At 32.0% G+C, this 26,906-nt stretch overlaps 1 protein-coding gene across 13 annotated transcripts; it reads right to left on the bottom strand.

The window, feature by feature from the left end:
- Positions 1-960: 960 nt before the first annotated feature.
- Positions 961-25,487, bottom strand: LOC148614776 (palmitoyltransferase ZDHHC14-like). 13 transcript variants are annotated; one of them, XM_088589130.1, is made up of 13 exons: positions 25,076-25,487; positions 21,257-21,417; positions 19,608-19,766; positions 18,616-18,753; positions 16,748-16,796; positions 13,335-13,437; positions 12,838-12,947; positions 12,220-12,352; positions 11,536-11,677; positions 10,165-10,215; positions 8,624-8,654; positions 8,272-8,286; positions 5,447-5,597 (listed from the first exon to the last, which is right to left on the bottom strand). In XM_088589130.1, exons 1-11 carry the CDS (start codon positions 25,291-25,293, stop codon positions 8,635-8,637), a joined length of 1,284 nt encoding a protein of 427 aa, XP_088445256.1. In that variant the 5' UTR covers positions 25,294-25,487; the 3' UTR covers positions 5,447-5,597; positions 8,272-8,286; positions 8,624-8,634. The 13 variants fall into 13 exon arrangements, with proteins under 13 accessions (XP_088445264.1, XP_088445257.1, XP_088445254.1 ...); XM_088589138.1 differs by lacking the exon at positions 8,624-8,654 and having other exon boundaries at positions 961-5,597; XM_088589131.1 differs by lacking the exons at positions 8,272-8,286; positions 13,335-13,437 and adding an exon at positions 14,277-14,379 and having other exon boundaries at positions 961-5,597.
- Between the last annotated feature and the right edge of the window lie 1,419 nt (positions 25,488-26,906).

The raw sequence follows: 26,906 nt of genomic DNA on the forward strand, positions 1-26,906 counted from the left end.
TCTAATTAGACCTATCAATCGCTCCATTCAGTCACCACATGCCTACATGAGTTTTGATACAACACAATACAAACCGACACACACAACATGTACATTTATATTAAATATACAACAAAACTAAATCAAACATCGGAAAAATTCTTCAAGAAAACACAATTATATTTTTACAAGTTGTATATTTGAACTTTTCCGTTCCTCAAGTTAGCGGACTTGATAAAACTAACTTATATCTACAAACGAAAAACAAGTACATTGTATTCCGAACGAATTTAAAACATGAATAAAATGGAAAAGTCCAACATTTAAAACCAAAATCGTAAAACAATACAAAATGTGAAACAGTGTTTACGAAAAACAAATTATTAGAATTATTTTTTTGCGTGCGAGGCTTGTTGGTTGTATGACACAGAAACACTAGAGGCTAAGGAAATTAAGCAAAATGTCAATCATCAAATCCATGACCTTAAATGCCGCAATCATCTCCCGTTTAATGTGAAAGGGGAATTCAGAAATGATTCATGCTTTTATGATAATTATTAATAATTGTAATGATTGATGAGAACTGAACCCGTGAGGGTCCTTGATTAGAAATAAAGACTATTCTATTATATTCTTATCTATTCTGTACTATATTCTAAATGAAAAAGGGTCATAACTCTTGAACAATAAATTGTATTTACAACAGAACATGTAGTTCGTGGTCCAAAGCATACAGAGTATCTGTGTTGGTTTTTAAGGAATTGAGAAATATTTCTAAAAGTTACTGATTGAAAACTAATTCAGTGAGATTTTTGATAGAAAAGTTCAACTGGCACAGTTCAACCAAAACTATTCATCACAAAACAAGTTTTCACCATTTATTTTTACTAAATTTATTCAGGGATTTTGATGACATTCTACACAAATCCACCAGGGCATAGGCTAATTAGTACACTGAGACCTATAAATAATCAACAGAGATAGAAATTGATTTGTTTATTCAGCATGGTACATAACTGTAAGCCACAAAAGTGCTTTATCACATATCACAAATCAGACCACAATCTAATGCTTATAAACAATTATACCAAGTCAGAGAGAAAATGAAGCAATAATAAACCATTACTGAGAATTACATAAGAAATCTATCATGAGAATAAATTTACACATATTCAAAAATACAAATCATAGTGCTTGTATAGAGTTGATCTCAACAAGATTGTTGGTATCTACTTTTGAAGAACCTTATGAATAAATGCCTTTGTGCAAGAAAGGGATATTCCAACTAAAGTTTTAACACTGATAAGCACCAATTCAATTAAAAGTTATATTCTCACAATTGAGATATATAGCCCTTAGTTTTTGGGGACATAGGACTTTTTTATTAACAAAATTATATGTTAAAGACATTGATTAAAAAATTTCAACTGTACCAAAATGTTTTCATTTCTATGAAGTTTTGATGCATCTTTATATCTGTTGTTAGCAGTATACCTCCCCAAAGCTGATAACCATACAAGGGGGGTTACCAATAAAATGGAAAATCTTTATATCATTAACCTTGAAGTTAATCAAAGAAAAGCCTTTAAAGAATTAAAATATTACAATGTTTTAACAATACTACAGACAGATTCTGAAATAGAATGGTTTTATCAGACTTAAGTTTCAGTCTATATTAGTGGGAAAGAATTATTGAAACATATCCTACTGCACCAAATTTAACCTTCTGTCAGTGAATACGAATTTAACAATGAAGTAAAATTAATCTAAAAATTTAATGAAATCAAAACTTGATAAAGCCTATCAGATAAAGAAGAAATTACCACAAAGGTACTGTTTTACATGTCAACTATCATGGAATCTAGACATTCTACTTCCAATAAAGTGTTTTTTAAAATAAAATTATCAATGAAGCTTACAATACTGAAACCAAAGAACCCAGATTGAAAATTATAAGTTAAAGTATTATTACATTATTGTGTACTATACTAAAGAAATAAATAAAATTAGCATCCTCAATAGTGCAACCAGTGACCCTGTTTATTTGACAAGAAAACTACTCAACAGAATCTAATGAAACTTCATGTGGTATTACAACAGATGAAAACACATACATAACATCTGGTTTATATTTCTACAGTGATGAAATGAGCTCGTAGCTTGTGTTATGGAATGTTAAACACAATTCACATAAAGAATGAAAATATGTACATTGATGTTCATTTTCACAGAAACAACCTTAAATCTACACTAAATACATCTACATTAGAGATCAAACATATAATGCTCAAAAGGTTTTATTTAATGGGAAGTAAATATATAGGAAAAATATCACAAAGACTTAGATGGTGATATTTAAAATGCCTAACACTGAATTCAATTAAAATTTTTCGAAAACGTTTGAAAAGAAATAAATGACTTTAAATGCTATTATAAATCATATAAACACGTACTACTGAATGTAAGTTAGCATAACTATTCTCTCTGTGTATTAACAGCACGAGGGTCACTTTTGTTTAAATTAGGTACAGGGGTGCAGCTGGAGCTGGAAAAACACCCTAATTCATATATTTTTCAATGCAAAATACAAATGCATTCATATATTCTACCACATCAATTTGAATTGAGAAGACAAGAGAAGACACTAACTGAAGATTGATTGCTAATAATAGGAAAGTTTGTCTTAGCAATAAATTATACAATTAAAATATGACCCATTTAAAAAATACAGCTCAGAAATGACAACCCATTTATATAAGAAAGTAGAAAATTCATGACTCAATCATATATTTCAACTCAGACCCATTCCAGCGGCACGTCTGTATCATTCCAGCGGCACGTCTGTATATACTGGTATATAGGAAGCAGGCAATTGTATTAGATATGATACTGTTAATAGATTACAAGAAATCAGATCTTGCCAAGATCAACGATCTAAACACACGAGACATCATATGTCTTGTTGAGGTCACTATCAGTGGGTTGAAACACTTCAAATTTGGCAATCAACATTGCACCTTCATTCTACTATTGCAAAAATAAAGACAGACTTACACAATTTGTATGATAAATAATTATAAATCATACTGTGAACATTTAGTACATGAAAGATATCAGATTTTAACTGCTTTTGCCAAATAATGACGAAATAACAAAATCACTATGTTTTATAACTTTGTATGACTCATACAAAGCTTAAGTATAGGAATTGTACACCGACATAGGCTAAAATAATGATATTTAAAAATTCATAATAATGATTAAACCATCTGAGTAAATAAAGATACCTGAATTCACTAGCTCCAAATAATTACATAAAAATATGTAGTCAGCATAGAATATTAGTAAAGTATTTTGAAATACAGGTTAAATGTGTCATTGACTTGCTAAATATCCATCACGTTATATAAGACTAGAGCTAACTATAGTGTGAACAACATCGTAAGCATGTATACAGCACATTTCTTCATAGAATATACATGATGTGACAAACCACACAAGTGGACAATTACAAAAAACCAACTTATTTTTGTACTTAAGGATATCAAATCACCACACTATTTACTTTAGTACTTCAGGATATCAATTCATGCTATTGTTTATTTTTTGTACTTCAGGATATCAAATCATGCAACTACTTTTTTTTGTACTTCAGGATATGAATTCACGTCATTATTTATTTTTCATACTTCAGAATATCAATTCACACTACTACATGTATTTATTTTCACAACTAACACCATATTTGATATTTATTTCATAATGAAATGACATATTCACTGTGATTTATTTTTCTTGCAAAATTTGCAACAACAAAAAAAAGTTGGTTAACAATTTTACATGTAGCTGATATATTTAATGGCAATATGTCGACTTATAAAAAGTAAGCTAAGATGGAAGAATTGTTGATTGACTCTAATAAAAATATCTCAACAAATTCAATAAATAAATCAGAAGTAAAAACCTAAATCTAGAACAGATTATTTTTATGAATAACAAACTTTAACATTATTTCAAGACCTTTTTAATAGTCAATGCTGTGAAATAATTCCTAATAAAAATCTGTCACATATTGGACTGATAAAAGCAAAAATAAGAATAACAGATTGTTGATTGTTTGGAAATAAAGTATTTGAGGTGAATTCTTAACACATTTCACTTGGTTGTCTATCACAGCTAGTTTTTAAGCTTTCAAACAATTTCAAAAGAAACTAAGACTGCATTGTGAGGTAGTAAATGTTTCCAAAGAACCAAGGTCAACTGAATAATGTTTCTGTATAATGACAAGAAAAGATACAAGTATTGGAAGGGGACATAACCAAAGGGTAAAACTAACTATGCTATACTAAATGTATAAAAATATTATTCACTTCACATAGTGGAAAATACAAAAGTTAGTTGGCACAAAAATAAAGCCATCACATGAAAGCCATAAAAATAATCAATGAAATTAATATGGTCTAAATCTCTTGTAAACTCAGAGGTGTCCGAAAGTTCCTTAATGACTGACCCTAAAATTGTGGTTCATTTCAACTAAAATAGAGAGGCACCCATTTTTCCCCAAAGTAAATATATGGTAAGATTAATACCAAAAATGTGTCATGATGGAATTAAGTTGATTTGAAGGTTTTAGGCAATGCTTATGTAATAATATCATTCACTTATAAATACAATAATATTGTTGTCAATGTTACATGAAAGTTACCCCTTTTTAACATTATATCACTACTAGAAGCTCTTTACAAGCCTCATCTAATCTTCTATGTATGTTATGTTTTTGAAGGGCTTAACATCCTGCACTTTGACCATATCAATTTCATTGCACAAACAATATGAGCAAAGAAAGGCATTGCAACTCATATAAAAGCTATGACCATTTAACAAATAAACAAAGTTTTGATTCAGAAAATAAAACAAGATACAAAATCTTAATGAACAAAAAATATGAATCATACTGAACATCTACATTATATAGGTTTCTTATAGATAATAAAATGAAATACATAAACAACTATTTAAATAATATTGTTAGTCCATCACTCAGGCCATTTAATATACTAATAAAGGGAATGCTAATTTTTTTTTTTATAAAAATATAGTGAAACGTCTAAATGGAATTATTACCAATAATTACTCTCAAAGGTGTTAAAGAGTTCACTGTATTGACAGTATTAGTTCTTGATTTTAGATCATTATGGCTTTATTTCATTGCACTTTCATAATTGGAGAATTAAAATTCAATAACTACAATTTATAACAATTCATCATATTTTCCTCTTGGAGAACTATTACACAAATTTAGTGACAATAGAAAATTACATCTCTCCAATTAAAATTTTGAATCACAACAAATCCTTATTTCATACAAAATGGCCACCATCCAAGACATAATAAGTGAAAACCAAACGAAGTACAATCAAAACACAAATACACCCTTAAAAACAAAAACAACATGACTGGTTTTGAATAAGGTACGATTGAGGAGAACTACAATGGTGACTGTTCAGTGCTACACCCTCTAGATACTACATTACTGTTGTCTTTCATGTAAGGTCCTACTTCTGCTTCTGCTAGAGGAAAGTTCACTAATGGTGTGTCATGGAATATAGGTGGTTGTACTGGAAAATTACAAGAGAAAATCATTAGTACTTGGAAATATCACATAAAAAATACCTCATTAGACCATTTATTTCTATATTACAGTAATGTACATAATGCACTAGTTCAGGTCATCAAAAGAAAAAGAATTCCTGAATTCACATGGTTATGATATGCACTGCACAAGACTGACTTTGAAAAAAAACCTATGTATAAAAGATGAACTGAATTACAGTCAAACCTCATTAAACCAAATCCCATTTGAATTGAAGACTGTGTTTGGTTTAGACAGGTTTTCAATTAATTCAAAGTTCAACTAAATGGGTTTCTCTGTATACCAAACCTCAGAAATATGAAAACTATCAGATAAAATTATTTTTATGCATTTCTTTTCTACGAGGAAGTTTACATAAGAACAAAAAGTCTTTCATTTTTCAAACTTTTCAGTTGACTTTAATTAATCAAAACATGTTTTCTGTTACTAACATGTAAGAAAATATCAATGTTGATGGAATATTTTTGTGTGTATCGGTCAGAACATAACTTCTGCTCCCAACAATAAGATACCTATTGTATCTTCAAAATCCATCTTGTACGCACATTATATAGGAATTGAAACAGGAAGGAAAGACGATAATTTAAAAATTACCGACTTCCATAACAATCATTTTTAAAAATGTATACATTAGTAATTTGAAAAGCATGAAAAAGTGTGATAGAAAGAAAAGGATTCACAAAAATAAATTATTGCATAGACAACATGCACTAAGGCAACTAAATCATATCATAAAGTAAGCAATACATTAATGTACTGAAAGCAAAAAATGTTTGAAATTCCTGCATCAAATTTTGTGCCATGTTGGACATTCAAGAACCTAGATTTTTTTGTGAACATGGCCAACAATATACACTTGTATAGTATAATGTACATTGACAGAGCTCATTAAGCTTTCTAACCAATTATAGCCGAGTGGCCATAGTTCACTGTAAACAAAAGAGATTTTAGATAATACAGAGCTAAAAATGACAGTTCTGTGAAGCATAGCAAATTATCTGCTTAAAAAATCATTAGCCTCATCAACCTTCCTTTTCTGCAAAAAATTACTTCCATAACACAACACTCCTATTATCTTATGCCAAATTTTATCCTATTAACTTCTTAACCTATAAAACTACAACATAAAAAGCTTCTATACTCCAAACACTTTAACCCCTGCACTATCTCAAACCTAAAACCACTTTAACCCGAGCACTATCTCTAACTCCAAACTATTTAACCCCTGCACTATCTCAAACCTAAAACTACTTTAACCCCTACACTATCTCAAACCTAAAACCACTTTAACCCAAGTACTATCTCAAACTCAAAACACTATAACCCCTGCACTATCTAAAACCCAAAACCACTTTAACCCCTACACTATCTAAAACCTAAAACCACTTTAACCCGAGTACTATCTCAAACTCCAAACACTTTAACCCCCTGCACTATCTCAAACCTAAAACCACTTTAACCTGAGCATTATCTAAAACCTAAAACCACTTTAACACCTGCACTATCTCAAACTCAAAACAGTTTAACCCCTGCACTATCTCCAACTCAAAACACTTTAACCCCTGCACTATCTAAAACCCAAAACCACTTTAACCCCTGCACTATCTCAAACCTAAAACCACTTTAACCCGAGCACTATCTCAAACTCAAAACACTTTAACCCCCTGCACTATCTCAAACCTAAAACCACTTTAACCCCTGCACTATCTCAAATTCCAAACACTTTAACCCCTCCACTATCTAAAACCTAAAACCACTTTAACCCCTGCACTATCTCAAACTCCAAACACTTTAACTCCCCTGCACTATCTCAAACCTAAAACCACTTTAACCCCTGCACTATCTCAAATTCCAAACACTTTAACCCCTGCACTACCTATAACCACCTTAACCCCTGCACTATCTCAAACTCCAAATACTTTAACCCCTGCACTATCTCAAACTCCAAACACTTTAACCCCTGCACTATCTCAAACCTAAAACCACTTTAACCCCAGCACTATCTCAAACTCCAAACACTTTAACCCCCCTGCACTATCTCAAACCTAAAACCACTTTAACCCCTGCAATATCTAAAACCTACTTAACCCCTGCACTATCTCAAACTCCAAATACTTTAACCCCTGCACTATCTCAAACCTAAAACCACTTTAACCTCTGCACGATCTCAAACCTAAAGCCACTTTCACCCTGTTTAATGAACAATAACAATTCCCACAGAAATTATGTCATACACAACTTTACAAACCCCATTTTTTCTCAAACAGAAGATCAATACTTCGAACAACTCATCAATCCAATTCTTTTTTAATCAATTCATTTCTAACAACAGAACCAATCCAGCAGGTTTAGATCTCTGATCAAATACTTAGAATGCTCAAGTATTATAGTTTCATATCATTTCATGCCCAGTATCACAACATATAATATTTTCCTTACAAGTATTACTTCCATCAGGTGATGTGCCACTCTAGTTTCCTTTCTACTGACTACTGATTATCATGTATAAAATACTATCTAGCATTGTACAATGACAAACAGAAATCTGTTCTACTTATATTCATGCAGCAAAATAGCTCAGCAGTGTAAGAAATTAGGACAATGAGAAATAAGATCTACTGCAAACCAAAAAAACTTACAGTACACTTATCAAGCTGTAAAACATAGGACCGTGTAAAACTAAATGTTTACAGTAAACCAGAATACACAAATCATAAGAGAATCAACTTCTAATTACTATAAATAGAAGTGGTCAGGTACATGTAAGTGAGAGGCCAACTCACAAAGCTTGTCTTGTTTTTCAGTTACATTTGATAAACAGGAGTTGAAAATACATAAGTTGATAGAGGTTGCCTTATCAATCATCCCAACACACCCACCCAGATAAACCCATTTTAAACTTGTTAAATTTTGGACCAACGAATACTATAAGTAAATTAAATATCAGATGAAGTTGATTCTCCAAAAGGTACAGGACAGCAAGGAACTCACCTTCTCCAAGCTTATTGGCTGGGGAGAGGAGCTGTAAGGAATCAGGAAACCTTCAGTATATCATGCGAAAATTCACCACCAGATTGACCGGAATAACAAATACTTAAAACTTATTCTAATCAACTGACTTAAACATATGTGAAACATGAGCAAGTGTATTAAAAGCAACAGCTGTAGCTTCATTTACTTGTAGACTAGTTAGTCTGAGTTTAGAACCAATTGACATGTGACTTACAATGTAACTTAATTACCAACTTAAAATTTCATCAGTAATTTCATAAATTATGTTTAAAAGTTGATATACTAGTTTAAGTATTATTTTAATGTATGAGGAGGCTTTGTTTACCCTTAAATACATAGTTCTTCTAAATAAGTTAAAAATTAAAATTTTATACCATGAAAAAAAGGCTTACTTTAAATACAACACAAAATTTAAGTGATGCATGAGGAAACATTTTTCATAAAAATTTGTATATATTGGTATAAGCTTTATACCAAATCTCAGAGACAGAGAATTGAAGACATTAACAAAAGACATAACCTACAGCTATGCTTAATAATCAACTAAAATACATGAAGCTGTAAACATAAGCCATCTATACAAAGTGGAGTTATTTACTGATATTCACTGAGATTTTATCATTATAATAGTGATATAAAGAAAATTACAGGAAGTAAAAATGTAATATCACTTTGATGACATTCAACTACACAAAACAGTTGTCCTTCAAGGTTATGTTACTAATTTTTTTTCCAATGTTAACATTTATAGTGTCAGTGAAAAAGAAACACAAAAGTTTTAAACAACAATCATTCTAATTGTTCTAAATGTAAGTGATGGGTTTGGTTTATAATATTTACTTTTTATATGTGATAAGGTGAGGTGGAAAATCTCATCTACCATAAGACACCCCTACTTATTTAAAATCTTACTTAGTTTCTATACAACAGGAAATTTAAAAATTGCTAAAATGAACAACAGAAAACAACACGATACTCATCATGTCACTGCTACATACATTTAGAAGAAAATAAATTTAGTACTGAAGACATGGAGATAAAAAATCAACCATAGCATTTTTAACATAGTCAAGTGCTGTCAAGCACAAGCTGAGTTTTAATAGAAATAATAATGGAATACGGTTCTCATCATGTAACAACTTAGACGAAATTAGGATTAACAGGACAGCTGAGTAAAGTTATAATAAATACGGACATAACTTTTGTGTTTTATTTAGGTCAGCAGAGAAAATTCCAACATTGTTCATTTTCTATACTAAGAAATACCAGGAAATACTGAATGACTTCTATACTTAACTGTTTGTATTAATTAGGATATAGTAGAACTTATATTACCCCAAGTCATTCCATAAATCTATTCAAAGTTAAAAATATGTACAAATAAGCTTCAAAAAAAATCTCAAAGGGGTTCCATAAAATACAGCTCTAACTAAACAAAAACAAATTGTGACATGGCAAAACTGATAATGAAATTAGAGAACAAAATAAAACCCCCATGCTGGACTACATGCCTAACTTACCTGGGTAGTTCAACTGGGTTAAAGTCATATTCCATAAAGACTTTTTCCCTCCTGATTTTGTAGAAAGCCCAAAGAAAGAGTAAAGTCAGGTATTTTCATAAAACTTTTAACATATTAATAGTGTCAACAACTTTTTGAAGGTAAGTCAGGTTGTGACATACAAATCAAAGCACAATTACACTTAAAAAATAAAGCTTCAAAATCTCACAATAGCACCCCCAAATTTTCTAACTTCCATGAACTACAATATCAAAGCTCTGTCTTTACAGCCTAGATTCCTAATAAAGTTAGATTACAGCTTTGAAGAATACTGTAAACTGGGAAATTTTCGCACCACTTTTTTTTCTGTGTTTTCTGTGATTAATCTGCTTTCACAAACTTTTAAAATTCACAATCATTCCTAAATTGTATTATAATGTTCTTAGATAACTTCCCAACAGTTTAATTTTCGCCATGCAGATCTTACCACAAAAACAGCAAAAATTCCACAGTTTACAGTACTGAAAATGTTTTTAGATTTTATATTATATAAAGTCATCCCATTTTCAAAGCAATAGTGACAGTAAAAAATACTAATGGCAAGAAAAGTTGATTTTTTTACTTATTATGAAATATTATTATGAAATATTCAATTTCTGATTATAAGCACAAATAAAAAATAACAATAGTAGCTATTAGATTTCAAGATATTCTAGAAGTGGACATAATCTTTTTGTTTAAATTTAAATTTTCACCTGAAGCAGAACAGAACATAGATAAAATGATTGAATAATATTTCCCCTGAAATTTTCAATCATACTATGACCTAAATAAATACTTTTAAAGTTCATAAATTCATTACAATCTCCATTGTTTATCACTTTACAATAACAAACATATGGTGCACAATACATTTCATGCAGTTTTTTCCTTCACACTTAAAAATGGCCATTAATATTCTACCTGAAGAATGTATTAGGGTTCAGTTGAACACAGCCTATATTGTCATTATCTTTCAACAACTCAATAATATACTGTTAAAATACTAATAACATATAAATTTTCAGGTGCTATAATTTCTACATTATTTAATGAATGTATAACAATAAACGAAAAAAATAAATATATGTACTACTGCAGACTACCATTAGGCCAAGTTTCATCAGTTTTTTTGGCCAATTCAGTCAAACGATAATGACTTCCACATTATTCACATTTTTTGACATCAAGATTTCCATAGCAATAATTTTCAATATTCATCACAACTTTATTTCTAATGTCAATTAAACTTTTTATATTAAATATAGATTTCAGGTATTCAACAGTAGCAGCATGGAATATGATGCCTGTTACTTTGAATGATACTTTAACATGCTATTGTCAGAACCTCACCATTGACTGTCGGTAAATGGTTGTTTACTTTTCCGTCAGAAGACTGGTAACTGATCATATCATGTTTTGTTATTGGTAGGTTGCCATTTGATACAACAACTTGATCTCCAGCTGTATTTGTTCCCACATTACTTGAGTTGTTCTTAAAAAAAAAAAAACAAAAAAAAACACACATTTAAATATTAACGCATTTTCCCTTCAAGTTTGTTTCAGACTGTCAGATTGTGTCATAAGAACTGCCAGCTCTACATGTATATCAATCCAGTATTTTTTTTTCCAAAAAAGAATCATCCTTTAACATGATTATAAACTATAGAAAGACATTCTGATAATCTCAGATATCTACATAATCTTAATTCAAGAAGTGAAAACTGGCCTTAACTTCTAAATGGTATATGCAATATGTTCCATAATGGAATTTGACCAGCACTTTATGGTCTTAAGCATGGAGTGAAAGTTTGAAAACAAAAATTTAGTTTTACTACCAGAATATAAACTGTGACAACAATGTAATGACCATGTGAATCAATACATACCCAAAACTTGTCACATGGAAGGTTTATAAGTTCTTTATTCTTATTTCATTTGACTGAAAGTTTCAGAAACAGACAGAAAGATCATAATAAAAAAGATAACAGTTGCTGGTGTTTGTAGATAAAAGTATATGATTTTGTCATTTTTTACCTTGTAGTGTGTGGTAGCTCCATAGTTTTCATGCTTGATTTTGACAGCATTGGATTCCTTGCCAGTAGTTGCCAGCATGCCATCATGGATAGGACTACATTCTGGGACAACAAAACCTCTTCTGTCTATCAAACTGGAAGTATAGAATAGAGTTAGTAAATAGATGTATATCAAAATAAAAAGATATAAAATGGGATATTGATATCAATAACCAAATAGTAAATGAAACATTTGTTTAAAAAGTTGAATCATCTAGGCCAGTCTTTAATTACAATATAGATAGAATTATATTATAGTACCAGGCTTTTTAGAAAGATTTTGTTGGTTCCATCTCTACTTTTTTAATATGTTGACATTGTCATATAATGCTTACATAACTAATTAAAAAATCCCAAACAGAAAACAGGGTTACTTCTCTAGCCATAATATTGTTTCTATGTGTACCACTGGACACGACATGTGAAAGTCAGTGTATATGCAGCATTTAACAGCATAAAAGAGTTAACCTTCCAATACATCTAGTCCTAGCTCGAATTTTTTACTAGGTTCTTACTGTCTGAGTAACTTTCTAACTTTCCATTTTCAGTGAGTTTTAGTTAACAATTTTGTATATTTTACCTTGGAGGGGTAGGTCCACATAATACTACTAAACAGTTTTTAAGTATTGAACCTTGGCTGAATGGGTTAAAATTTTCTTGGCCCCTCTTGGCTGAATACGACCCTTTAATCTACAAAGTATAAAGAGAATTAACACTAACACCATTGATATCATTTAAATTCACACTACTAATCCATATAATGTTTCCTAACAAAGTAAGTGCTATTGACAGATCAACAAAAGTATAATGATTAACTTTCATGTTTTAACACATAAATATCATCAAACAACATATACAAGTACAAATTATTGACACATTGTATTGCTGAATTGACAAGTATAAGGTAAATATTAGTATCATGTTTCTAAAGAATTTCCATAAATACATATAATTGATGCCAGCTTAGCTCCAAGTAAATTTATTCAAACATGTATACGGATTTTACAAATTTCTCTTAAGTTTCAAAAGCCACTGAACTTTCCTTCAGTTAATTTATTCTATACCATAAAAACTTACATCTTCGTTAGTAGTTTGTTCAGACCCCACTAGATATGTATGAAAGCCAGCAAGGCCAATTACTGACCACACAGAAAAGAAACACACAATGCCTTCAATAACAGTGAGGGTGTTAAGGAAAAACAATAATCATGCAAACACAATATATACTTTATGACAAATTCAGTCTACACCTTTAGCTACTAGCCCTTTATCATAGTCTATTAAAAGTTGATTCAGGCCTTTGGAAATTCAGAATTTCTTGAGTAGAAATGGTGAAAATTATGGTTCAGGCTAGTAGCTGAAAGGTTTTTTGCACTGGTTGCATAAGAGTGCTAAGCCACACAAGCACAGACAACAATGAACATCATATCTAAAGTGAAACACACAAGTTTGATTAAAAGCACTCCACACAACAATGAAAATGGTTCTAAAAGAAGCAATTAAATGCAATTGTGACTTCACTCAGTTGATATTTGATATTTCTAACAATGAAGGGTAAATTCTTATTTGCCAAATACAATATTTTTTTTTACATCATACTACTTTCATAAGAAATAGATTGAACAAAGCCGTAGTATTTCCCCCAAAATCAGGACTTTATTGCCTTTCGACATTGATTTCCAATAATGAAATGATTATTCAGTTAGCAGTCTAGACTGTAAGGTCATTAAGTTAAACATATGCCATTGAAAATAAAATACATGTATTTTGTTCAATACATCTACTACTTATTCATGAAGTACCCATAAACATGAAAAAGAGAAGATTTCATTGATCAGTCAATATTTGTTACATTGTAATGCATTTTTTTTACATGTTATTTTAGCTTTAGTTGGGGCAAAACACCATCCATGTACAGGGCAAACACAATACAAACAGGCAATCAAACTGTGCTAGTGTCTGAAATTTCAAGGTGGTCAATTAAGGGGTGGTAACTCTTGGCACACTCAAACTACTCACATCTTCATTTGTGGTCTGCTCTGATGATGTGAGATATGTATGAAAACCAGCAAGACCCACAACAGACCAAACGGCAAAGAAACAGATAATACCCTCAATAACAGTAATAAATGTTAAGGAACCTTCAAAATTATAAATGACATCTTCCTACTTGATGACCATTAAAAAGAGTATAAGAATTTTTGTCTGACTTTTCAATCATAAGAAGTTATGAAACTTTAAAAATGCTTTCTTCTACAAGTATATCAATAAAATCATTAAAAAAAGTTCAAAGTGGACATTTATTTCAGAAACTTTTTGAATCTTTCATTACCAAAACTATCTGTTATATTTTCAATTAGAAAAAATCAAACTGATTTACTACAACACTGAAAACCGAAACAAAAAATTATAATTACTACACATCAAAAGCATTTTAAGCATCACATGTAGGCTTATGGCTCAAAACTAAATTTGAAAAGCAACAACACATGTTAAAGCCTTTACAACAATAGCAATCCCCGTATACCTATCAATCAAACATTTATATTTGTTGCTTCACAGTTGTTTACTATTGCTCCTTTATAGAAAATCTGCAGTCTTAAGCAAAAAATCCTTATTACCAGTATGTAAATAATACAGAGTTAGAAATAGTAGCCTGCCGGCCAGCTCGAGACTGGCTATTTTTTGGCAGGATTGGGTAATTATAGCAAAAATTCATATAGCCATATAGTAAATAAATTAAAAAAGTTGTATTCAGGACTGGCTAGAATTTGAGTGAGTTTTCTTAGTAAATATTGATCTTCCATACAGCCCCTTATTTAATGTTTAATGGATATTACAGAAAACCACACACTATAAGTTATTCTGCGGAATTATGGACAATAAGTCATAGGACATTTGTTACCACTAACTCATGTGACCAGAACCTTTAACAGATTGAATGAATTTTCTCTAAGAGACCCGCCCCGTGCAGGTCCGGGGGTCAAAAGAATAGGCCTGCAGCAGCACTAAGCTTGTCATAAAAGGCGACTAAATAGTGCTCAGAAACCAAGCCGAGGCTAGGCACTCAGCCCACAGAGCAACTGGATTGTGGTCCACAGGTGGTGGAATGGGGTACCCCTGGCATGTTACATGCTGGGGTTGTCAGGTTATAGTATGGAAAACCTGAATACAAACCATAGTGGTGCACCGTGTTGGGAAAGATGTCATGTTCCTTGCATGTTAAAGAACCCTGCTGTGGTATTCGATAGAAGTAGGAACTTTTTGCTCCACCACAGGAGGCTAAATTGCCCGACCTTACCCATCCCTCCCTTTTTCTAGTGGTAATCACAATTTGTCGACCCTATTATCCTTGTGTGCCATCCTTTTTTTTCATTTCATCATCGTTTCATGTTCATTTTATCATTCATTTCATATTCATCGTCTCAATATAGCTGAAATATTGCTGCTCAGACATTAAACCCCAACAAACAATCAATCAAAGAGACCCAAAAACTATTACCAATACAGAGCACCAACCACCCATTTCAATAATTTAAAGAAGGTAAACAGCTGTAACAAATCTATACTTCTGCCTAATTTAAGCAATCACTAGGGCAACAATTATCAAGGTCACTCACAGCAAAAAAAACAACAAAAAACAAAAACAAAAACCAGATATTATGTAATTGTAATTTCCAAACATTTTATGGGAATAATCATCTACATGTATTCGAATTTTTTATTCATAACAATTCAAGGAGGGAGGGAAAACAATGTTTGACTGATAGCTAATTGGGATTGACCCAGTGAGGTATACACTCACATCCTCATTGGTGGTTTGTTCTGATGAGGCAAGATACGTGTGGAATCCTGCTAACCCAATGATGGACCACACAGAGAAGAAACAAATAATGGCTTCAACAATAGTACCATTGTTAAGGTCTCCTATGGTTCAAATCTGAAGATGTCATTGAAATACTTTACAATGTAAAACCTGAAAATTTTAGTTGCTGTAAAACCTTACAGGGAAAATCTAACTGTTCAAGTGCTGTGAATATATTCTTCAAAGCAGATAAAAACGTATAATTGTGATTCCCAGTTTACAGTAACTGTCACAGAGTTCTCCCCACAAATTAGAAATAGCATAGTGCTGCTTTAATAAAAAAAATTATGGTGCAGGTACATGTAGTGCATTCTAACCAAAATTTAACTTAGATAACATTCTGCTATTGTAATGGTATTATAATAATTATTATTATTATTATTATTATAATGGTCTGTAAGAACACCACTTAACTAAACTTAGAACTTTACCAAGTCTAAAAAAATATTCTTGATTTTTGTTATAGAATAGCACCACTACAAGACAAGCCACAAGATAAGTCGACTGTTAAGGGTCTCCCAGGTTAATATAATATAACATGTATATGAACTTTTTATTCCCACACATATGGCATTGTTATCTTGAACATGAGTCTGTAGTAACATATACATATATAAAAGGATATCTTGCAGGAGAATCTCTCATGGCATGCAGGAAATTGTCATCCTTTGATCCTAGAAAGAAAAAAAAACACATTTCTTTGTACAGGAAATAGTTTAAAAAACACAAGCATTTATCTTCACTTCCCACTATTAAACTACAAGTATTACATACTGTAATGGAAATTTAAGTTTGTCAGGATTGTTTTTCATGCGAGAAATTTAAAATTCTCACATAAAACTTTCCTACTGCAGGGTTCGACGTTAACTTTTATATTCACTTGTCCAGTCGGGCAAGTGACATATGTGATTCACTTGCCCGAAATATTGAAATACTTGCCCGGAACTTTGTGTCACAAAGAAATTACAAGTATTCATGTGAGGAGTTTTTATTTCACATCTTTAGTTTAACAAATGGACAACAATAACTATCTTCAATAGAATTTTATTTCTCTATTTCTCTCATATTTTCAAAGTTTTCGATACAGATTTCTTACAGTTTTCCAAAGTAAGAAATTCCATAAATAAATCGCGATGTTCAATTGGATAACGAAAATAGATGTACAATTGGAGGCATCCGATTGGTCGACATTTATATCATACGATCTATTTTTGGCAAAGGGAAAATCAGAAAACTATGCAATGATAATCTAGGTCAGCAAGGTCGGGAAGAACGACGAACTATACAGAAGTAATTTTCGATGTTTTAGAGCTGCGATGATCAGAAATAATGTAATTTGGGCACATATTTTTTTCACTTGCCCAGTCGGGCAACTTTGATGTCGTTTTTACTTGTCCAGACCGGCGATTTACTTGCCCCGGGCAATCGGGCAACCGTTAATGTCGAACCCTGTATCGAAATCAGAAAACTTCTGAAGATCTAAATGTTTTTACATTTGCCTGAGTGTCACTTCTGTCATAATTTTCTAAATGAAACACAGATATTTTTGTGAAAACATGAAAAAAAACAAAAAAACACAGCCATTGTATTTGAATAGTGATACTAAAGAATCATCAAACTTAACTTTCCCAAAACTGTTTTACATAATTTTAATTTGCAACAAAATATTTGACAATTCATTTCTTTTCTGAAGTTACCATCCCATTAAAAATATACAACAAAGTACAAACAATAGTAGTAAAAACATGTCACAGAATGGCTTTGTCACGTACAATGTATATTTTTTTTTTATACACGTACATGTGCTTGGACAATATAATATCTCCTCTGTATGTTTTTAGACTTAGGTAGCTGTCTTACCTAACCAATATATCATTCTTTAACAAAACGATTTTCTTTATAGATTTTGTACTCATAATACTTAATCTAGTTACCTGGTCAATATCATAAGCAACCCTAGGATCGCTAAAAATATAGACACAGGTCACCACTGAAATATGAGTAAATTGCTGTCTATTAAATAAAATGATGAAATTATCTTAATTTACTTAATTATTGTGCATTTGTATCGAAAGGAAATATAAGTAATTTGACAGAAATATTTAAACGCTCCTTTTTTTAAAATTTGATTATTAGAATGTATAAAAATAAATAAAATAGTCTTATCCACTCAGCCAATCAAAGGACAGAAGACGTCACTGGTGACCTGGGGTTATATATGAGAGAAACTCAAGGAACAAAAATATTACAGGGGCTCCCAGGTTATCATAATAGTGTGCTACAAGTGTCTAAAATATGTTTGATTCTGTATTAGTGTCTGAATATAGCTGAAATATTGCTGCTCGGACGTTATACCCCAACAAACAAACAAACAAACAAGTATTAGTGTTAATGTCTTTGATTTTCCAATCATGTTTCTTTAGGTAACCCCAATCTAGCTTTTGATCTTATGCCATTGTCCCTCTAACTTCATTCTAAACATTTTATACTTACGTAATATTAAATGAGTTAAAACACAGGCAAATATGTAGATACATAGCACTGACAAGGAAAGAATAAATAAATAAAAATATCGGTAGTTTCTTCTACCAACACAATTTCCAACCCAGGGACAGTGATGGTCAAATCGCTCTAAAAAAGGAAAAAAAACACATAATATTAATAACATGACTCTGACAACACTTTTTCTTTTCAAACTAAACAACAGAGGTCACATTCATCAAAAACTTACCAAACCACACTTCATTATTTTTTTTAAATGGAGACATTTGAATATATAATGTACATATACTGCAGGTACATAATGCAAGTATGAAAGATGCTATCATCCAAAGTCACATATACAATGTTGCTATTTCAATGAATTGTTTTCTGCCTCTCAAAACCAGGTTAGATTAACTCTTTTATAATGTTGTCTTTTTAAATATACATGTACATTTTTTGTACTGAGAACAAATTTGTAGTGAAAATATAAAATCAATGTTTTTTAATGGAACATATATGTAAAGGAGTTAAACCTCATACATTGAAATATGTGTGGTGTGAAACATGTACACATCAATGTATTGATCAAACCATGATTTATCACTAAAACAAAGACTTAAAGTACAAATGTAATTCTCAAGGACAAGTAAAAACAAGTCAAATTATCTAAGAAGAAAACCATGAAGCAATCGATAGAACATTTTGCTATTCTTTTTTCACATTACATTTGTATCAGTGTGTGCCTTTATTCAAGAGGCTTATTCCTTTAAGTTATTGTTTATAACTTAGTTATTATTTATTTACTGATGACAGCGAAAATATGAGTTACCTTTATTTCTTGCAATATAATGGGAAACTATTGAAATAAATTGCTATGGATTAAAGCTGAAAAGTTATGGTATAAATGATAGTACTATACTTTTTACACAATAAATATAAATCAGGTGGCTGGCAATCACAAAGACTTGATTGCCATTTCAATACTGTATGTGTATACTTACCCACACAATTATCACAGAAACTACAATGTGATGCCCTCGGTGGTCGAAATATTTTACAAGTGAAACAATATTTGAGTTTTACCACTTGACCTTTGATGATGACCTCTTTGGTCCGAGGTGGAGGTCTGTAGGTACCAGGTGAGGTGGTATTAGGAACTTCTGTAATGTAAGTATAGTACAGATTAAACTTCATACAAAAATATCCTGTTTTGTCATGGGAAACCTTTAAGCACAGAAAATAAAAGTCTAAATGAGTCTTTTTACATCTAAGCATTGTACTTAAAAACTATTTTAAAATTTCATTCTAGTCTCAGAGGTAAAATAGGAGATACTTAGAGTACAATGCAGTCGTATAAAGTTGGTAACAGACACACATATGGCAAAACAATGTGACCACTTTGGAAGCCATACATGTAATTCATAAAAATTCTTACAAATACATGTAGAGCCTTCATAATAAGCCTATGGCAAGAAAAAATGCTATTAGGTCTGAAAAATTATCAATTTTTTTTTAAAGACTATATAAAATAATTCCATAATATTGTTTGGACTGTGAATCAGAATGTTTCCATGAAGACTACAAATACATGTTTGACCAGATAGCTTTTCTCCCAGACTTTGTATATCAGTCTACACAAATATTCTAACATACTACACTTTCACATCATAAGAATCAATCACAGTTGTTACTTCTATGTTGACTTCTACTAATCGTGTACAATGTGCATATATGTTAATCTCTTGAGGCAGTATTGTATTTTACTTTAACAACTTGTTTACATACATGTACATTTACAAATGTATAATGAAGAAGCCAGCCTAAATGATACAAATTAAGTTAAGATTTAAGCTTTAAAGGTAAATTAAAAATCTTATATGCATATGTACAAGTAGGACATAATACACTGTATGTATAATGTACATTATGGTTGGTGCAACAACCTCATTTTAATATTTTGCATCAGATATACATGATAGGCCCATTAAAAATGTTAACGTCACTCCAAACCGGCTATCATGAAAATGGCCTAAGAACAAAAATTTAACTTCAAAAGTCCTCAATCTAACTACATGTATATGTATTTAAAAACATGACCTTAATCCTACATGGAATATGGAAATTGAGAATAACAGAAAGAGTTTACTGATTATTATATGGTAAACAAATATATATGTACATGTACAAAATATACTGTATATACAATAAATAGGGCATGCAGGTTGAGATTTCCCTTTCACTGCATTTCCTTGGGGTGTAAACCTTCAGGTGTGTATTGTGTATAAAAATATAGTATTTGTATTTCAGCATCTAGTGAAAATATCTTATGCTTTTTAATAGATTTGTACTAGAGTTATGCCTCAGGGTCATTGGTTTCAAATCAAGATGTATTTAAATGACCACTAGCATTATTTTTTTACTTACATGTACTACATGTATATAAACAGCTAATATTGGGGTTGCCCTAATCAGTATTTATTTACATGCATATTTTTCTCATTTCAGCCTAGAACATTACCTGGCAAAACACGAATTATTTACAACAGCAACACACATGTACCACGAAAAAAACTTACAATGAACACATTTAGAAGATTGATACAGATGTACAATGTACCTAAACAAGTTTCAAAGAATTAAAGTAACTTACCAATCTGTTTCTCAATATCTGCTGCTTCATCAGGGGAAGCCCTGGGTATTACTCCTGGATCACTGAAGCTGGTTCGAAACAGTGTAGCCATCACAAAGATGAACAACAAACCACCAACTACAGGGATAGCTGGGGTAACATGCACGGCCAAATAGGGACAACTGAAATGTAAACAAAAGCGACATTAATTTAGAGTATATTGATTTAAATTGAAACAAAGTAAAACATTCTGGACATGTATGAGGGACTAGATATGCATGTCTTTCCCATTTCGTATCCCCCTGTTCAAATTATTGCATGTAAATTAGTATTATTCCCCTCAAAACAGAACTAATCTTACTAATCCTATTTTATGCACCTGTCCCACAAGTACATGTAGATAAAATGTAAATCAATCACCTGTTGGTTGAATATTTGTTCTTTCATGCAAGTACAAAATGTATTTTTTTTCAATTGTGTGAGTGTGTGTGGAATTTTTTTACAGAGGTGAATAAAAATTTGCTGTTTAATAGTGGTTTTCATTTCAGTCATTTGGGACCTTAATGTTTAGTCCATGTGTACAATGAACAAACTGTACAGGTGTTGAAGATTATGCCCTCTTGTAAGGTCAGCAATTACTTTGTAGTCCTTATCTCTTGGACGTTCTACGTACATGTGTATATCGTACACGTTCCATATACATGTGTATGTTGTACACATTCCATATACATGAGTATGTTGTACATGTTCCAAATACATGTGTATGTTGTACATGTTTCTCTACTTTACTATTGGCTAATGAATATTGTCATATATACATCAAAGTTAAACTTAAATCATTGTTTAGATTAAGGCCTTTCTAAACAAAAAAGGAATTATTCAAACACAACATTTGTTATGATTTTAAAAAGGGATTACATTGAAAACTTCTAAGTGATCAAATGTATATCCCATGATACCCTAATTTTTTTTATGAGCAACTCGGCAGGTGTTTCTAGAAAAGCAGAGGACGCTTACCCTACCAGTGCACCTGGTCCATGCTCCCAGTTTTTAGTGGAGTCCGAGTTGCTCATTTACTTTTGTTACTTTGTATGTATGATTTTAGTTACTTTATGTTCTTTGTTGTGAATGTCTGTTTTCCATGTCTGGTCTTTGTCCCTTTTGCTCATAAAAAGTCAAGTCCGGGGTAGACAAACGAGGAAAGGAAAACTATGACCCGTTGAATAAATTAGTTTTCATGGTGCTGATAGATACACCATAACGATCCACGAGTTCATGATGACGACCATAAAACTTATGTAGTCAATCTTGTAGCAACATAACCCTGTTCCAGAAGCCTACTTGTTAGAGTTCTAGTGCGATACAAAAAGTCTGCGTAGTTTCGGCAAGCTCTGACATAACGTATGAGTTGTGATATGAACACTCCATACGCAGGAGCCGAAGGGATGTTGCCACAGATGAAAGGAAAGTTGACAATTCTGAATGAAAAGTCATCACCTTTGTCGTAAAGTTTGGTCAATAGTTTTTCTTTACCATCGATTTCTAAGTGTAGGTCAAGATATGAGGCCGACTTCACAGTGTCTGTAGTATCCACCACACTGGACAAATATGTTGTCGATTAAAAATTCCAGCATTTTGTAAACATCTTCCTCTGTATATTTGGAAGATGATTTGGAATTATTTCTTACAAAGTATGAGGAATCTCTACCAAGAACTATATATTTATATCTAGGTGTACCATCTTTTTTGGAAAAAAATGTATAATGTTTTTAAGTCGGGATTTTAACTGAGTATGGGGAATAGAAGTATACAGTGCTGAAAAATCATAGGTTTTAATGCTATTATATTCAGATAACAGTCTTGAACCAATTGTCTCCAAAAGATCTTTCGAATTTATTAGGATCCACATTGAATTAATACCACTACGGGAGTAACAAGTGTTGTGGTAGGACTGCAGACCAACAAGGTAGGAATCTGATTTGCCTAAAAATGAAATTCTATGTGAAGCTCACAGTGTATGCTTATTGCAATGCCTACTCCAAATTACATGTACATTGCACAGGCACAAGACATTAAATAATGGGGAAAAAAATGGTAGTTGGGCGAAACAGTGTCCATATATATAATATAAAGCCTTCTATATATTATATATATGGACACTATTTCCCCAATGACCATCTTTTCCCCATTATTTAAGGCAGTGGCTTCTCGTCCACGCATTCATGGACAGGGAGCCTCTACAGGCTAATTGTCCACACATTTGGTTTGAGTCAGTAACGCACAGAATCATGTCAGAAACGGTTCATATACGTTAGTAATGTGGAAATTGTGAGAAATTCTCTTTTATACAGATATATACAAAATGATATAACAAACAACGATTAAAAATCTTTCAGAATTAATACAAAATACATATTTAACGAACTTGAAAGACTATTTTTGCACACTGAGAAAGATTGTTTTGGCACATGATTCAGTTCAGCACATTTTAAATCAGAATGCTACCATTCCAGGTGGCAGGTGTGAAATATATCGATTCACACTGGTCATTCTTTGTAGAAACTAAAATTTTAAGAACATTCAATACCTTTTCTGAACACATGGGATTTTTATGATATCAGGCAAGACTTAATTATTTACTTTTAAACATCTGGTAAAGACAATGCATTGACTTTGGCATTAGTCATAATAACTTCTGAGACTTGTTCTGTGTTTGACCAACATAAAACCTGTATATTTTCAAGCACAGGGGCTTGCTCCCACTATCAAATATGCAGTCCATGAACAGAAAACTGTTCAGTTTATTAAATGTACACACAGTTTGCGATGACATTTACAGTCGTGCATTAGTGGATGAGTTTGACAACATATTCGTAACGAATCAGGTGTTTCTGTCACAATTCTGTATGTTTTTGACGCAAACCGGATGTGTTGACAATTAGCCTGAAGTGGCTCCGTCCACAAATATGTGGACGAGGAGCCACTGCCATTATTTAATTGAGCAAGTATACACTGTGTATTAAGTTACTGCCCTAGACTAATTCTACGAGGAGGAATGACACAGCCAGGGAAAGCTATGTTTTTATATAGCCTAGCTGGCCGAGTGGTCTAGGGCACTGGACTTTGTGCAGGCGGTGTTGCCATAGATGTCACAGCAGTATCAGTTCGAGTCCCGCAGAGGGAACAACCAAAAATTTGCATCGCAAATTTTACAGTTCTAACATCCTTGGGAAGATATATATATATATTTACATGTACATACAAAACATACAAAATTGAGCTTTCCATACAATTTAGCGAGACAATTGTGCACAATAATATCCGATAAAAATACTGAACAGGCGGTCATTGGAATTAAAAGAAACATTTATCAAAAGGAAAGGAAATATCCAGAAGCAATAATTGATTTGGGAATTAAAAAAGCATTGGAAATTAAAATTGAAGATCTATGGAGGACGAAAAATATATGTTAAGGCAAACATACATGTAGCATCCCATATATAACTCTTAACGTCATCTTCAACCATGATTATCTACAGAAGCAGTGAAACCGGTAGGAGAGGAAAGATTTGACTTTATACTTTCATTTGTGTATTTTTTAATTGTATTGTATCTATAAATACAAAACAGTACATTTCTGACTTCTTGTTTTTCACTATTGATTTCAACCCATGTGGAAAAATCAAATATCTTTTTTTTTCGCTATACATATTTATATATATTGAAGATGTTAAAACTTCAACACTGATATGAATAGGTTGAAAGAAATGGATGTAAATATAACTTGTGTTACAATACAATGTATGTGTACATGCAAGATATTTCACAATATAAACTTACTCAAACCCAAAGAAAAGACCACATGTGACTACGATTAAAGTACATGTAAAGTAGAAAATCCCTGTCTGTCTGGCCATCATGATTCTGCCATTACAACAGAATTTATTTTTGCCAGGGAACACTTCCCATTTGCGAGTCTTTTTAGACATTTTGCTTGATTTTTTATCCAGAACGACAGTGGTGGAATCAGTTGATACGGCTATGTACGTTTGATTCATTTGTTTCTATAAAAACTATCTTCATCTTTTGTCTTTTCATCACTTCTACTGTAGCACTAACATGTCTGTTATTCACTAGTCAAAAAATACTGCACGAAATCATTGTTCTTCATTAAATATTTCACTTTTTCATTCGTAAACACAGGAAACTAACCAGTTTGTTGATGAACATAATTACTTCACGCATGCGCAGCAAAGAACAACTTGTTAATTTCCCGTAATATCAAAATTATCAAAAAAATACTTGTATCACATTTAAGTGGTTATGTTTTCTTTTTTGATATTACTGAAAAGTTTGTTACATCCTTTAACATTTTTTTCATTGTCTCGAATTCTTGACCTCGGTCTCACTAATAAGCTACAAGAAAAGGCAAGAAGCGTCATAATGTGTACAGTACCGAGGATTTTAAAAGTAGGAGATTTGTGATGACATGTTCACTAATTTGCATACCATTAAGCGCCAAACTCGTTGGCATATAGATAACTAAATAAAAAATTAACAATATCATGATAAAAAACCTTATTTTTCTAACCTTTTTATAATTTTGTGATTTTATATCAAAATTTGGTTTCGTATATAATGATTTAAAAAAAAATCTTATTTGTATATGAATATGTAGCCCTCTTACTTAAAAAGTGAATTTGTAGTGATATTTATTTGTAGACCTCTTTTTTCATATGAAATTGTTCATATATCATTTAATTGTTTTGTAGCACAAGCACTTGCCGGGAAGCACACATGGTTTTGACAACCCCCCTTTTCCTCGAAAATCAACATATCCGTCCGACCTACAGCCCCACTTCTTTGAAAGCAGTGAAGGCAACACGATGTAGAGAATAATTCATAAACATAACATTGTCAACAATCGCTTATTTGAAAACAAACTTTCGTATGAATACCAGTGCGGGTTAAATTCTTCCCTGGATATTCAATACTTACTTACTGCCCTTTACGCCACTGGCATGTAGGGCAGCAACGAAGTTCCTCCACTCTTGTCTATCATTGGCAAGTTTCTGTAATGTGCCCCAAGTCTTCTTATGTTCTTTGACTTCTGCTTCAATGGTGCGTCTCCAGGTGATCTTTGGGCGTCCTCTCCTGCGTTTTCCCTCAGGTGTCCAGAATAGGGCTGTTTTTGTGTTGTCTTTTAGGTCTTTTCGCAGGACATGTCCTAACCACTTCCATCTTCGTTTCATAATGATGGTGGCCATATCTTCTTGTTGGCATCTATTAAGGAGGTCCTGATTACTGATCTTAAGAGGCCAAAATATTCTTAGGATCCTCCTCAGACTCCTGGTGTGAAAGGTTGAGAGTTTGTGTTGGTCTAACTCTGTTATCCTCCAGCACTCTGACCCATAAAGCAGGATAGGCAAGACGCAACTGTTATACAATTTTAGTTTGGTGCGGATAGTGTACTGTCCTGATCTCCAGACAGGTTGCAAGCTATTAAATGTTCCTCTTGCTTTTGAGAGTCTAAGGTGGATGTCGCTCTCCGCACCTCCATCAGTTGTAACTATACTACCGAGGTATGTGAATTTGTTGGTAAAAGGTAGACATTGTTCGTGCAGTTTGATAGGTGTTGGTGTGTTTACATTCAACATCATAACCTCGGTTT

This window comes from Perna viridis, chromosome 6 (genome assembly GCF_037379345.1).
Source record: "Perna viridis isolate PV_CMFRI_1.1 ecotype Kerala chromosome 6, ASM3737934v1, whole genome shotgun sequence".
Classification (NCBI taxonomy): Eukaryota; Metazoa; Mollusca; class Bivalvia; order Mytilida; family Mytilidae; genus Perna; species Perna viridis.

Coding starts and splice junctions, on each gene's coding strand:
- LOC148614776 (XM_088589128.1), bottom strand. CDS start 25,293: ATGAATCAAACGTACATAGCCGTATCAACTGATTCCACCACTGTCGTT. Junction 19,767..21,256: donor AGATATTGAGAAACAGATTG/GTAAGTTACTTT, acceptor CTTACATTACAG/AAGTTCCTAATACCACCTCA. Junction 12,353..12,837: donor TGTGGACCTACCCCTCCAAG/GTAAAATATACA, acceptor CTATACTTCCAG/TTTGATAGACAGAAGAGGTT.